Source organism: Cenococcum geophilum (assembly GCF_001692895.1).
Source record: "Cenococcum geophilum 1.58 unplaced genomic scaffold K441scaffold_77, whole genome shotgun sequence".
NCBI lineage: Eukaryota > Fungi > Ascomycota > Dothideomycetes > Gloniales > Gloniaceae > Cenococcum > Cenococcum geophilum.
Genome location: NW_027137635.1, coordinates 283665 through 297959, shown reverse-complemented (window position 1 = coordinate 297959; position 14295 = coordinate 283665). Strand labels below are relative to the sequence as shown.

Sequence of the window (14295 nt, the reverse complement as noted above, 5' to 3'; positions counted from 1 at the left end):
ACCTGCTACTAGTTCTGGAATCGGATGAAGAAACTGACCAAGCGCATAAACACTGATATGATACGAGGAATTAATTGCATGGCTGGTCGATGGAGGAGAGGCGATGCACGTATCATGGATACGTTCTCGTGGAATGGCGTTCTGGGGCCTTCTTCTCACCTACTTTATCTTTCTCCTTTCTCAACCTCTCACCAGCACATCAGCTATCTTCCCTCATGTAACCTTTACTCTCATCTCCCACCCAGATCTCTTACTCCTTGTCTTGATACGCCGGCCCATCCACCTTGCTGTGCTCTCCCATTCCATTAGCATAGCGCTGCACTGCCCATTAGTCGATGTCCTAAACCCCACGTACATAAAATAGATGTTTCTATTTTGTCCCTAGTCCCGACTAAGTTTGCATACAATTCGTCGACTTCTTCTAGCGTCTCTAAACAAGCATTCAAGTATTTAAGGCTCTAGAATGGACAGAAGATACCCTAGGGCAATTGACCCATTATGTAGTTTTGAACTTGAGAGCTGAAAAAATTGTGAGTTCTTCTAAGACCTTGCCAGACTATAAACTCCTCTTCCTCCCTTTTTCCCGGCGATAATAGGGAGTTACGACCCTTTGAATTGGATGTGGCAAGCTGAGAAATTAATATAAATTTCCTTATGCTAAAGGCTCTCGGACGCCCATTTTATATTCATATTGGTACGTGGCGATCACCGAACGCATCATACCCAGAAACTCTATTTATACGTATTGTATTTTAATAATTTCTATCCTATTGTGCCAAACGCGATGATAAAACCAACCCAACTTACACTCAAAAAGGAGCTCGTTTCGCGTATACCTTTGTACTTTCTGGGCCTAAGAGCATTACGCCAAAAAAATACCGTTTTCGAGATCGTTGTTATGTGTAGTTCCATTTAGGTTTGTATGGCGTATCATTGTCAGAAAGTGCAATCTGACCATCGAATGGGAGAAGATAGATGTACCCCAAATGAGACTTAACGCAAATCTAATTGTCACAAGCGGCCCGGCCGTAACCAGAGCGGGAGTAGGATTGGTTGCATGAAGCGTAATTATCATTCGGTGCGCCGGCACCAGGATTCGTGAGAAGGAAGGTAGCCGGGAAGAGTACGAAGAGACCAAATGACCGTTTAACTCCCACCGCTCGTGTCTGTAAATGGGCCGCAGCGACACTGAAGCAGATAACCTACGTTGCTTCGCGGATCCCCATGCAGAGAGGGAGTTGAAGACCCGGAATACGTGCGGCTCCCAGCACTCGTAAGCACCACCATTGATTCCAACCATCTCAAAGGCACATGAAGTGAGCAGTTCTAGTCTAGCCCACTTGAAGAGGTCAAGTCGAAAGAGGCCTTTTGGTATGGCACAAACTAAGGGCACTGTTATGGGGGCGTATAGTGTCACGTAGCTACTATACACCCAAATCGGCTGCGGGATATCGAAAGACGAGAACAAGGACCAAATGCCTGGCGAGTAGAAGTACAGCATTGTTGCCTCATCGTAAAGCGGCTCGAATGGCCCTCCGAAGGCAACGGCGAGCACAACAACGAAGTAAAATGGCGCCTTCTCTTTCTTCCACAACATTCCAGTATATCCAAGCATCCCAGCCCCTATTGCATAACTCACAGACACTAGTATGATTTGCATAGACTGCCGGAGGTGATGGTCAACTGAAGGCGAAAGTATTGTTGCGGTTCGTGAGTTTCTTCCTATTCATATGTTAGCCATTTCTTGCCGAAGCTCACGACTTCTACAACGATCATCGAAGTGGCACGCAAGTTGGACATACAAGGTATCTGTGTGGCTGGAGTACTCCTTACGCTCTGTATTGCTAGAGGGGCTAGTTGCACAGATAATATTTTTGGTATTTCGGCGGAAACAGATAGCGATTCGTTATAGATTAAGACTGTATTTTGACTTATTGCGCACACTTGTAAAGTCTGGTATCATCCTAGAGAGATTATGTACAACGATATTAGAGTGCGACGATATATTGTCACAAGGGTTGTCCCGGGGGTGGTCCGTCTTCCCGTTCCTGATGCTAGATTTAAAATTGTTCCGAGACTCATTCCTAGTTAACAGGCATGGATCGTAGTACGGATGGACAAAGATTGTTGGACTGATTAGCATTGAAATCAAACCGAGTTCTCCAAAAGTTGACTCGTGAGAAAGTTGCATGCTCCTAGGTGACAATTGAATTGAACTAATTAAATTAAAAAACGTCTACTGCTCAGCTTCCCACAATGTCTGCCGAGGGCGTTCATGCTGCTCAGCATAGTCCTTTTCAGCAATACTCATTTTTGACACGCCTTACTCGGCATGATTTCTATAACGATGGGTTCTGAGAACAGCTCATGGCTTTGATACATTTTTTAGATGTCTCTATAACGTACTTAGAGTATCGAAGGTCTGCAGAAGGTATTCTTCTATATATACTTGGAGAATGTCGGTGACTGGTAATTTATATTGTGCTAAGGAAGTGTGAACAGGTGTTAGTACCAGTACACATTCAAGACCCGTGGTAGAACACCAAGAAGTTAGAGTGGCTCTAGGGCAAGAAATACTACCTCATTATTTCCATCTCTCAACATCCGCCTCCTCCACCTCAACTGTCACTACAGCCGCCCGAGTAACCCCCACTGTCACCTCCAGAATAACCACCTGAATGACTATAGCCATTAGAGTGGTAAGCTCCGCTTGAGGAACTTTCATAATGCCCACTGTGGTTGACAAGTCCACCGTAACTGCTGNCATGGCTTCCATACGTGGTGATGTTAGCCCCCTGATGCTCGTGACTGTGCTTATGGCCCGCATACGGCGCCGCACAATCTGGGCTCGGACTAGGATTTGGTTGGGCGCTAGGATTCTGGTCAATGGATGTAAAAGTTAGACTAGGCGTTGCGTGCCGTTGGCTGCGCCATATTTCGTCGTTCGTGTCACACAAGCTTGTTTCAGCAACGACATCTGACTTGCTTGATTTACCCTTGGAGTTTTTAGACCGGGTACTGGATGTGGGGACCAGATTCTTGGTAGAGTTGGATTTGTTGGTATGGTCTGGTTGGGGCGTCGGTTTTGGAGGCAGGCTCGCTTTCTCTTTGGAGGAAGTGCAGCCCATGGTGCCAGGATATGTTTTTGGTGAGGCGAGGTAGAACAGAAAAGGTTGGAGTTCAAGGAGGCGCTAAGTAAAGGCGCGTGGATTGTGTGATTGTGTAAAGAGTCACTCTCGAAGAGGATGAATGATATTAGGAAAGCTTAGTGTCAAAAAGTTCAACTGATGCAACGAGAAAGAATCGGAGCGGATCCGGAGAGTAACTCTTGGCAGTAACTTTACTGTCCGAATCTTTTGCCAAGTTTCATTCTGCCGGTGTAAAACCAGTTGCTTGGAGCTTATTTTTAGTGTTGTAGATCTAGATTTTAGAGCCGTAGATCAATTAATTGGCGTAAAGCCATTGCATTATAGCAAAGCTATATCTGAGCAATCACATCATGATCCTTGGCATGGTGTTGTACGTAGAAATATTTAATTATAAGATTTAGGTTGAGGAACTTCCTATCAAGGACACTATATCAGAGGTCTCTCGGGCCTTGCAGGAGGCAGATAAGGTCTCTTGGGCTTTGTAGTAGGACTAAAAAATGCCATATTATCTGTGCTGTCGGGAGAGGGGCCGAGGAAGGGGGAGGTTATTTATCTGATAGACCCGAATCCACTACGGCAACTTGTTCCTGTCCTGTTCTAAGTCTCGAGTATTATAGTGCTTACTAGCTTCCGGTTTAAGCAAATGTTTAGGAGGGATTAATTAAATAGCTGCCTGCATTACTGTAATTGCGTTCTTATTTCTTAGCTTCTTATAAGCCTGCCATTTAACTGACTGAGTTTCTCTGAGGCGCGGCAGCAGGAGTAACTAAGGTAGGAAAATCTTGGTGTAGAGCTTGGGTGTTGATTGACATGACGTTGATCTTGGCGGTGACAAAAGTACGTGCACCTCCGTTTAACCGTGCGGCGGCCTATGGGGCATGCCGGAGTGGGGGGTATTAGTAAAATAGGTGCTCGAGTAGTGTCTCGGCTACCTCACCGCCCAAGTTTCCGCTTAACTTGGAAAAGATTCGCACAGTAAAGTTACTGCCAAGAGTTACTTTTCGGATCCTGTCCGAGAAAGAATGACTGAAATTGAAAGTGGTTCAGCATGGTGAATATATACGCAGGCTCGATGGCAGAACCAGCCTCATGAGCTGCTATATACCAAGATACTATCATTGAAGTGGCAGCTGTTTAATGGATTGAGGCTGACGAACGTGGCTATGTTGAGACGTGCTTGAGGCTAAGCAAATAGGGGTAATATCTTTTAGAGATCACCTTGTGGTTCCACTGACATGCTAGTGAAAGCAATCCTGAAAATTTCGGATGTGAATGATCAAACATTCTGCTAGTGGCCAAAGTTGCTATATACGCGAGTAGAACAGAAAGATTTGGAGTCTTCGGACAAACTTCGGGCAGTATTCGGGAGCGCTGCCAGTTCTTCCCCTACAATACGCGCTGAAAGTCCTTCAAGACTGGTAAAGCTGCCAATCTATCTAAATAAAGCCTTTTTGGATATCTCTGCCGCTGCGCTCGTAGGCAGTCGTCAAAAATTCTAAAGTATGCTCCTTTCAAACAACCAAAATACGTGCCGAAATTGAGGTACGTAGCAGAATACTCCGTGACCATGATTCAACAACCTAAGCGGCCATATGCCTGTCATGCTGCAAGTAGTCGATCGCTGCACCCATCATCCCGTTACCATGCGTTTCAACAGCCCCAACTTCAAACCTCCCGATTCCGTGATCTTGGTCCTGGCTTGGAGTAATTTGTTGTGAGCTCCAAGTAATACCGCTGCGTATCTCCATACTATCCATGCTGGTGATACCCATCTCGTGGTCTAGAATCCTATTTGCCTCTTGCTCTTCCAAATCCACCTCGTATCCATACGGTTCCTGGAATCCGTGCTGCCTCTGGCCTTCACTATACTGGTCCTCGTAATGATCTTCTCCTCCGATCCAGAAAGGCCCTCCTTGTAAGGCATCCCTCTCCGCTATTATCTCTTTGATCTCTTCCTCCGGCAGCCAGTGCGTTGTCTTCAGGTGAACTTCTAGATCGTAATCGCGCATGAAACGGTGCGCGCATCCTGGCATTAAACAAGTGATGTCTCTTCCACTCTCCTCGTACCCAACGCCTGTCAATCTCCCTAAAGTTGATGCACGGCTCTTCCTCGCAGTTCGAGGCGCAGTTGTCGACTTTGCTTTCCTTTTGGTCTTCTGTGTTCCCTCAAGTCCAAGATGTTGGGTCCGGATATGTTCCTCCAGATTTGCCTTTGTGCAAAAGCCATGCGCACAAGCGCCTCCTCCATTCCAGCCAGTCACCTCCAGAATTTTTGATTTACTGACATCAAATTCGCCACACACAAAACGCTTGACCTTGTTATGGACAGCCTGGACATGCACATCCAAGTTTCCCCTTTTTGTAAAAGCACGGTCGCAGCCCGGATATGTGCATGGGAAATTGCGGCGCTCATCAATTGGAATGATATGCGCGATCTCGATATGTTGTCTGAGACTATTATTCGAGGCGCAGGTGAGACCGCAGTGGGTGCAAGTTGGAGGGTGGACGGCGGCGATATGGGCTTGGAGTGCTGCGTATGTAGGGAAACCTACAGTATCAGCAGACGAAGACGTGACTCCATTTCCAAGTTTAGTGGTTTCTTCTGAAGGAACGCATATAGTACAAGAGTAGCGCGTGCCTCCGTGAACCCTGCCGATGTGAGCGTTGAGGCTGCCAAGTGTCCCGTAACCATGAGCGCAGGGTTCGCCCGTTGTCTCATCAATGAGGTGGCATGGGAAGGGTTTTTGATTTAGGTGCGTGGATTTTATGTGCATTTGAAGTGTGGAGTGCTTCCTGAAAATATCGTTACAAGGCGGGTAGTCGGTGCAGCGGAATTGCTCCTTCTCTTTATGTGCTTCTAGATGTCGACGGAGCCTACTTCCAGTGGCAAATTTTTTTTCACAGCCATTCCAGTCACAAGCATATTTGCGGTCTCCAGAGTGGGCGGAGGTGATATGTCGCTTTAGGTGTGCATCGCGGCGGAAGGACTTGGTGCAGCCATCTTGGGAACACACGAAAGGGCGTTCGTTTGTGTGAGTTCGAATATGTTCGGCCAGGCGACAAGGGCGATTGAATGATCTGCCACAGTTGTCGTATGGACAGTGGTAGCAGTTTAAGCGGTTGGCTTCGCTGCTCGCTCGGGAGGTTGTGGATGTGAGTGGAGTACGTGGAGTAGGATGTTCTTCATTAAATTCGGAATCCGATTCATTTGGGTACTCAGAGTCCGTGATATCACCAATGGCCTCTGAGTTGTGTATGATTTACTCAGTCGAGATTCATTCATGCCTTGAGAAGCTACTGACCTGGACGAGATCTCTTGCAAGTGGCCTTAGGGTCGCCATCCCCAATTCTCCGCTTTCGGGCTAATTGAGAAGTCATTTTATTATCGTAATTATTTAGATCGTGTGAGGTATGGAGGGGTAGTAGGTAATATCTTTCACAGTTGAGAGAGTAAAAATAGTAGTCTTTGCTTGAGTTCGAAATTATTTCGTTGACGCGAAATCTTGGCGTTTCTCGGGTCGTCGGCGAAACCACAAACTCCGATGGCTTTTTTTGAAGTAGGCTAAGGTTCGAGATTCCATTCATCTTTGCGCCTTTACGCCCAACTCTACGATAAGAAGGTCGAAGTAGTACCTACGCCAAAGACCAGTTTCACATTTGCATCATGTCTGACTATGGGGGTGGAGACGATGACGGAGATGTTGGCGGTTATGAGTATGTCGAGGATATCTCGATTGCCCTTTCTATACAAGAAGAGCTGTCTCAAGTCACCTTGGTTCTAAATAAAATTCTAACATATGTCGTTCTTGTGTAGAGAAGTACTAGACGATTTTGACGACGAGAATGCGGAGCCCGACATCTATGAAGACGACGATCATAAGGAAGACGTCGGTGGAGGGGAAGACCCCGATGGTGTAGAGCACGACCAAAACGGACCTAATAATGTTGTCGTTGGAGGCGATCCAAGCGCTGCAGCTGCCGCCAAAACTGAGCAGAAAAATACAGTAAAGAACATGAAAGAGAAGAGGGTGCCCAACGAGAAGCGCACAACCACCCCATACATGACAAAGTATGAAAGAGCCCGAGTCTTAGGCACTCGCGCATTGCAAATCAGGTGGGGTTTTCCTAGCTGGAACGCGAATTGGGAGATGCGCCTCATTGAATTATTGAACTATTGCTGACAAAAGTTCACAGCGGAAATGCTCCAGTATTAATTGATGTAGAAGGAATGACCGACCCTCTCCAGATTGCTATTAAGGAATTAAGAGAGAAGAAAATCCCGCTGGTGGTGCGGAGATATCTTCCAGATGGATGGTTGGTTTTACCAACTACTCCGAAAAAGGAATCACGAGCTGATACATGTGACAGGTATGAGGATTGGACGTGTGAGGAACTGCTATGATATTCGATTCGTGGACCGTCTGTTTGCATCGATGGAGTTTGAAGAGGTGGCGAATGAGGGTTTGGGTAGGCGACAGGAGTTTAGGTGGCAAATTAAACAATTCTTCATCCGGTCTTTTCATTTCGTTTCCTTTTTGTTTTTTAGGAACTAATTCTACAGTTCAGTGACATGTATATCGCGTTCTAGCTACCCTTAGCACGTCAGGAAGTTAAGGATTTTCTGGGGTCGCCTCGGAATTTATTGCTCTTTTCGTCAATAATATAGCCCAAGGTGGGGGTGGTAGAATTTCAGAATTGCCCCGCATGAAACATCAGTCGGGAACAAAAGCTTCGTCACAACTCCCAGTTTCTTTCTTTCGCAAGTCTTCTTGAACAAGATCACTTATTGTTTGACCTTCATAATCAAAGTCATCATGGCATTCAACACTACAGCTACCATCGCGTCTTTTGGCGGCAAATTACTGAAGCTCACCCACAAGGCGACGAGCACGAATTGCGAAATGGCGCTCAACCTTTACTTACCACCGCAAGCTACAAAACAAGGCTCGAGGGTCCCAGTCCTATTCTATCTGTCAGGTCTGACATGTACGGGGGACAATTGCGCGGAGAAGGGGTTCTTCCAGCATGGTGCAAGTCAGAAGGGCATTGCAGTCGTCTACCCAGACACCAGCCCAAGTGCGCATCATTCTATTTGGTATTTTCATGTGTGGCTAATCAAATTAGTGTAGGAGGGTTGAAGATTGAGGGTGAAGATGACGCGTATGACTTCGGATCAGGTGCCGGCTTCTATGTTAATGCAACGAAAGAGCCATGGGCGAAAGGATACAATATGTATACTTACATCACCGAAGAGCTTCCTGAAGCTTTATTCTCTTCGTTTGATCAACTGGACTCCAGCCGAGTCAGCATCACAGGACACAGTATGGGTGGACATGGTGCATTGACGCTGGTGCGCATTTATGGCCCTAAAGAAAATGCAGTAGCTGATGCGGTTTCAATCAGTTCCTGAAGAACCCTGGCAAATACAAGTCCGTATCAGCTTTTGCTCCGATTTCCAATCCAATTAACTGTCCATGGGGCCAGAAGGCATTCAAAGGGTACTTTGGAGAGAATCAACAAGAGAAATGGAAGGAGCACGACACAACCGAATTGGTAAAGCAGTGGAAAGGCCCTCTAGACTTGCTCATCGACGTGGTTAGTCACCATACGATACAGATTATGCTCGGGAGATAAGAAATTGACGAGACTTACAGGGGACTGGGGATAATTTCTACAAACAGGGTCAACTGCTACCAGAAAATTTCATCAAGGCGGCGAAAGAGGCCGGAAACGACAAAAACATCAACCTACGAATGCAGCCAGATTATGACCACAGCTACTACTTCATTTCAACATTTGCCGACGATCACATCGCTCATGCCGCGAAGTTTTTGCTGGCCTAGTAGGTTGACCAAGTGCAGCCTGTCATCTAGAGGTGTGAGCTTACCGCTTCAGAAGCGATTCTGCTTGCAAGGAAAAGTTGTAGACTTTGGGAGGTGTGTATATAAATACCGGCATGAAAGCTGTAGCCTTTGAATATATTCTTGCCGCGCCTGCCGCTGTAAATACCGAGGAGGACTATACTATGATTTGCTTTATGCATTACCTTGAGGCTAATTATGGCTTATTTATGTGACAAAATTTTCTAGAATAGATAAATGGATTTAGGAGAAGCCAAGAATGTCATGCCTTATATTTGGGTGAAAAGCCCAAACCGTCATATGGATGTCTTCTGGAATGGTGAAATAAGATGACTTACGCTGTGGTGTGATGCAATTCAAGCACACGACAAAGTTTAAGGACATGCGAGCGACATCCCACTTCGTGGCCCATGTCAAGTGAATTGCATTGCCCGCCATCCCACTCACGAAAAAAGTGTGTGTGATCCTACCAGAATCTTTCGAACACATCACCACAATAATTTAGCTCCCGACTAATCAAGGGCATACACAGTTGAATTGCCGCTTCTCCGCTATTCACCGCCTATACCGTTTTCATTATGCACAGCATCTCTGCCCAATGACCCGGTAGCAATAAAACGCCCGCCACTGCAGTATCACCACCACGCCACTTGCCTTGCTGTACATCCTCATGAGAATAGCTCGGAAACTCTCCACCTGACCCGTTCTTTCTATTCTGTGCGCACCCAAGTTGGCGGTATATCATGGAGGCCCAGGTATGAGCCCAGACGACCGATGTATCAGTCAACTCGGAGCTTTCCTTTTGTGACTCCTCCAATAACAGCCTGCTAACTTTCACACCTCTGGAACAGGTCGAAAATGCCATCGAGATTGCTTGGAACCCTACCGCCGACCAAAACCTCAGATCCCAAGCGCTTGAGTTTCTCAACCAACTTCGTGCCGATCCTACTGCCTGGCAGGTTTGCCTTGTCCTCTTCACACGTGAGCCTCGACCTCTCGAGGTAGTCCGCCACTTTTCTTTGGAGGTGGTCAACAATGCAGTGCAGGAGCATCGATTGGACTCTCAGAGTCTGGGATACATTAAGGAAAACCTTATGAGTTACGTACGCCAAATATACACACCAGGTTCACGCCAGGATGCCGTCGATACGGCACACATTCAGAATAAGCTCACGCAGACCATGACCTATCTTTTCACTTCATTATATTTTTCCGGTTGGCAAACTTTTTTCGACGAATTTCGGGCGTTAGCTGGCGATGAATCCGCTATTGGCACCGTTAATGTTGCTGGGACTATACTATATTTGCGGATGCTTGGGCAAGTAAATGATGAGATTGCAGATGTCCTCGTGTCGAGGTCATCAGACGAGCAGAAGCGGAACACGGAGCTTAAGGACCTAGTCAGAGCCAGGGACGCTCGGAAGATCTCATTGTCCTGGCAGGAGATCCTTGCGAAATGGAGGCAGACTAATCTAATGATTGTTGAGATGTGTTTGAAGACTGTCAGTCGGTGGGTCAGTTGGATCGATATATCTCTCGTTGTAAACGAGGCTATGCTCAACAATTTTCTTCAAATGGCTGGTCAGCAAGGCATATCATCTCCGGAGAGCCCAGAGGGAAAAGTCCGGGACGCTGCAATTGATGCCTTCACCGAGATTGTAGGCAAGAAGATGAAGCCGGCAGATAAGATCGAGCTGATTCTATTTCTTAACTTGGGAAATGTGGTTGGACAGTTGATCGGAAGCCCTGCTCTGTCTGACCTGAGATCTACCCCAGATTATGACACTGACCTAGCTGAAACCGTAGCAAAGCTCGTTAACAATACCGTCTTTGACATCGTCAAAGTCTTAGACAATGATTCCATCGATGGCCCGACGCGATTGCATGCAGAAGAACTGGCTCAAATCTTCGTCCCTTACTTACTTAGGTTTTTTGCTGACGAATATGATGAGATCTGTTCGACAGTCATCCCATCTCTTACCGATCTCCTTACTTTCTTCAGGAAGCTCAAGAAGGCGAAGGGAGTACTGCCACCACAATACTCTGGCATGTTATCTCCGGTACTCGACGCGATCATTAGCAAGATGAAGTATGATGAAACGGCATCTTGGGGCGAGGAAGACGAGCAAACGGACGAGGCTGAGTTCCAAGAACTACGAAAGCGACTTCACATTCTCCAACAGACAGTGGCAGCAACAGACGAGCCTCTGTACATCGAGACTCTCAGCCGCGTTGTTGCTAATACATTCAGAAAACTTTCGTCGAACGACCCCTCGCTGAACTGGCGAGATTTAGACCTGGCCATGCATGAGATGTTTCTTTTTGGAGAGCTGGCAGTGAAGAATCAGGGTTTATATCAAAAGAAGGAGCCTTCCTCCGTGGCATCAGATAGGCTCATCGAAATGATGTCAAGCATGGTAGAGTCCAGTATGTGGATTTTCCTTCTTGGGAAATCATGCTGACTAGCCTACAGACATTGCATCGTATCCGCACCCATCCATTCAGCTTCAGTACATGGAAATATGTGTCCGTTACTATCAATTCTTCGAACAAAACTCACAACTAATCCCAAGAGCACTTGAGAACTTCGTCCGGTTAACCCATCATGATCACGTGCGAGTCCGTACTAGGTCATGGTATCTATTTCTTCGCTTTGTACGACCTCTGAGGACACAAGTCGGGAGCGTCTCTCAAACTGTCATAGAAGCAATTAGTGACCTTCTTACCATTAAAGCCGAGCTCCCTGATGATTCTGGAGATGACGATATGTCATCTGATGAAGATGACCAATCAGCAGATGCTGTCTTCAATGCTCAGCTCTATTTGTTTGAAGCCATTGGTTGCATTTCTTCGACTGCCACTGTATTTACAGAGAACAAAATACTCTACACGCAGTCGGTCATGGCCCCATTATTTACAGACATTCAACAGACCCTTGGACCGGCAAAGAATGGTGATGAACGAGCAGTATTGCAAATTCATCACATCATTATGGCGCTAGGCACTCTAGCTCGTGGCTTCTCGGACTGGGTTCCTGTGGCGCCCGGAGCTCCACCACCCAGCGAAGTCTCTGAAGAGTTTGTGAAGGCAGCCGAGGCAATTCTCGTAGCTTTAGAATCTCTTAATTCATCAATGGACATTAGGACAGCAGCTCGGTTCGCGTTCTCGCGAATGATCGCCGTCCTGAGTTCACGCCTCCTTCAACAGCTACCCCGTTGGATCGATGGACTATTATCACTGAGTTCCACGAAGGACGAGATGGCAATGTTTCTCCGCGTTCTCGACCAAGTCATCTATACGTTTAAAGCTGAGATATTTGGTATACTTAACACCCTCTTGACGCCTCTTCTACAACGCGTTTTCGCTACTCTGGCCGAACCAACTGCAGGCACAGACGACGAGATCCAGCTCGCGGAGCTGCGTCGCGAGTACCTCAATTTTATTCTTATAATCTTAAATCAGGACCTCGGATCCGTCCTCGTCAGTAACGGTATGCAGCTTCACTGCCTTCTCAATGCCCAACTTTCTGAGTAAGTTACTCATTTGCCTAATAGCGAACCAATCAACCTTTAACACCATAATATCGACAATCGAGCATTTTGCTCGTGATTCATCTGACTACCCTAACGCCCGCCTCGCCATCTCGGTCCTTGTCCGCATGACATCAGTCTGGGGTGGACCTGACCAAACTGCCTCATCTGTCACCAATCCTACTTCTCCCACTACTTCCACTGCCCCGTTACCTGGCTTCGATAGCTTTGCCGTCTCGCGGTTCTCGCCGCTCGCATGGAATATTCCTGCCTCGCAGGGCTTCAACTCTAAGGATCCGCAGGCTAGGCAAGTGTTGCTCGAGGTTGCGGCACTACAAGCAGAGATTTTGAAAAAGGTCGGGAGCCCCTATCTAGAACGCCTCAGGGAGGAACTGAGGGACATGGGGGCTCAAGAAGCGCAGGTGGAGGAATATGTAAGGCAATTAGCGGGCGCCGTCGGGGGCAAGGGAGATGCAGGGAAGGGCTGGAAGGGGTTTTTTGTAGGATTTGTTGGAAGAGGAGGCGGCGGTTGATAGAATGACAATACAGCCAAGTGAATGGAATGTGGTGCCTAGTAGGAATTGGGGGGAGCATGGTTTGTAGCATAGCGTTGGCGAGTGGGGGCTTTTCATGGTGCTGCTTTGCTCATTTTCTCGCAAGGATATATGGACCAAGGTCTTTACGGCGGTACCGAGGCTTTTTCTACATCTGAAATGCAGCAATGAATCGACATCCAGGAGTGAGGATTAAGGATATAAAGACTAAGACCAAGAGCATTGTGTAGTTCGACTATGAATGCGAGAGCTTTGAAGCGACTTGTTTGCTAGGGTTGCATTCTAGTGACGCGCGTCAACCAAGAGTAGATAAGAGAAGTCTTGTTGATAGAGATTTCTTCTGCGTCTTTCCTGAAGGTGTCAAAGGAGAATGCCATTCATTTATTCATCCTAGAAAAACTCCTAATTCTTTCAACTTCTCTTTTATGTCAAGTTACCGTTTAACATCTGTTTATCCCGTAATTGGATATTTATATTAACCCAGCTTTTCCGATTGGTTGATTCTTATCGATACCCTAAGGACCCAAATTGCTGTGTCAAGGGATAAGGCATCGGCCGCATCTTCGGGAACCTCCACGCATTAGACCTTCCACAAAAGTCGTAGCTACGGCAATCCTATCGGGAGCTTGTTCTTCGTTTATTTAGATTCTTTTAAGTTTCTCATACTGTACCGGAGGTTTTTCTGAAAAAAAGAGAAATGAATTTGTGGGCAATGTACTATACAGTTAGCGTTTTCCCTGCCCGGCATTGGCAACATCTTCAACTTTGGGTCGAAAGTTCAGAATCATAAAGCAAAAGTACAAGACTGCAATAACAAGGGAGAGCGAAGAGGTTCAAGTCCGGAAGAGCTACATATGCCCCTTTCCCTCCCCATCACCGTCCATTTCACTCCAACCACCACAGCGATTTTCCAGGAGACATCCGAAACACCCCCAGTCCACTCCCCCTTTTGTAGCCCATTCAAAAATTATCCATGTCACCCATCGGGTCCGGGCATACAGTATCGAAAGCATATCAGGTACAGATAGAATGCCATGTAAACCGCCATTTTCCAAACCCCCCAAACCAGAAATAGCCAACCGAGTTGCCGCAATCTTTAGTTGGAAAAACTTGCCTAATAGTCCGCCATAAATGCGTAGCGGAGTATTGAAAGCCCAGAGCAACTAGCGAGAACAGAATGCTTTGCAACCATCCCTTTTTC

The 14295-nt window shown here is 46.8% G+C and overlaps 5 protein-coding genes across 5 annotated transcripts; 3 read left to right on the top strand and 2 right to left on the bottom strand.

Annotated features, from left to right (window-relative positions):
- Positions 1–10: 10 nt before the first annotated feature.
- On the top strand, positions 11–495 carry K441DRAFT_331980 (uncharacterized protein). Its single transcript, XM_067641224.1, has one exon. It carries the CDS (start codon positions 104–106, stop codon positions 362–364), a length of 261 nt encoding a protein of 86 aa, XP_067497444.1. The 5' UTR covers positions 11–103; the 3' UTR covers positions 365–495.
- Positions 496–2580: 2085 nt separating this feature from the next.
- On the bottom strand, positions 2581–2770 carry K441DRAFT_669866 (uncharacterized protein; the record flags this gene model as incomplete). Its single annotated transcript, XM_067650191.1, has 1 exon — positions 2581–2770. One exon carries the CDS (start codon positions 2765–2767, stop codon positions 2585–2587), a length of 183 nt encoding a protein of 60 aa, XP_067497443.1. The 3' UTR covers positions 2581–2584.
- A 1642-nt stretch (positions 2771–4412) lies between these two features.
- K441DRAFT_647509 (uncharacterized protein) lies at positions 4413–6585 on the bottom strand. The gene is made up of 2 exons (XM_067646861.1): positions 6452–6585; positions 4413–6393 (listed from the first exon to the last, which is right to left on the bottom strand). Exons 1-2 carry the CDS (start codon positions 6525–6527, stop codon positions 4730–4732), a joined length of 1740 nt encoding a protein of 579 aa, XP_067497442.1. The 5' UTR covers positions 6528–6585; the 3' UTR covers positions 4413–4729.
- A 227-nt stretch (positions 6586–6812) lies between these two features.
- Positions 6813–7876, top strand: K441DRAFT_669864 (RNA polymerase Rpb6; the record flags this gene model as incomplete). The annotated part of the gene is made up of 4 exons (XM_067650190.1): positions 6813–6863; positions 6964–7263; positions 7344–7463; positions 7518–7876. Coding segments are annotated over 4 exons (505 nt in total), but the record flags the coding sequence as incomplete, so codon positions are not given.
- An 87-nt stretch (positions 7877–7963) lies between these two features.
- On the top strand, positions 7964–13073 carry K441DRAFT_690839 (uncharacterized protein; the record flags this gene model as incomplete). Its single annotated transcript, XM_067652425.1, has 8 exons — positions 7964–8225; positions 8279–8499; positions 8553–8744; positions 8804–8976; positions 9532–9713; positions 9794–11437; positions 11484–12500; positions 12565–13073. 8 exons carry the CDS (start codon positions 7964–7966, stop codon positions 13071–13073), a joined length of 4200 nt encoding a protein of 1399 aa, XP_067497440.1.
- Between the last annotated feature and the right edge of the window lie 1222 nt (positions 13074–14295).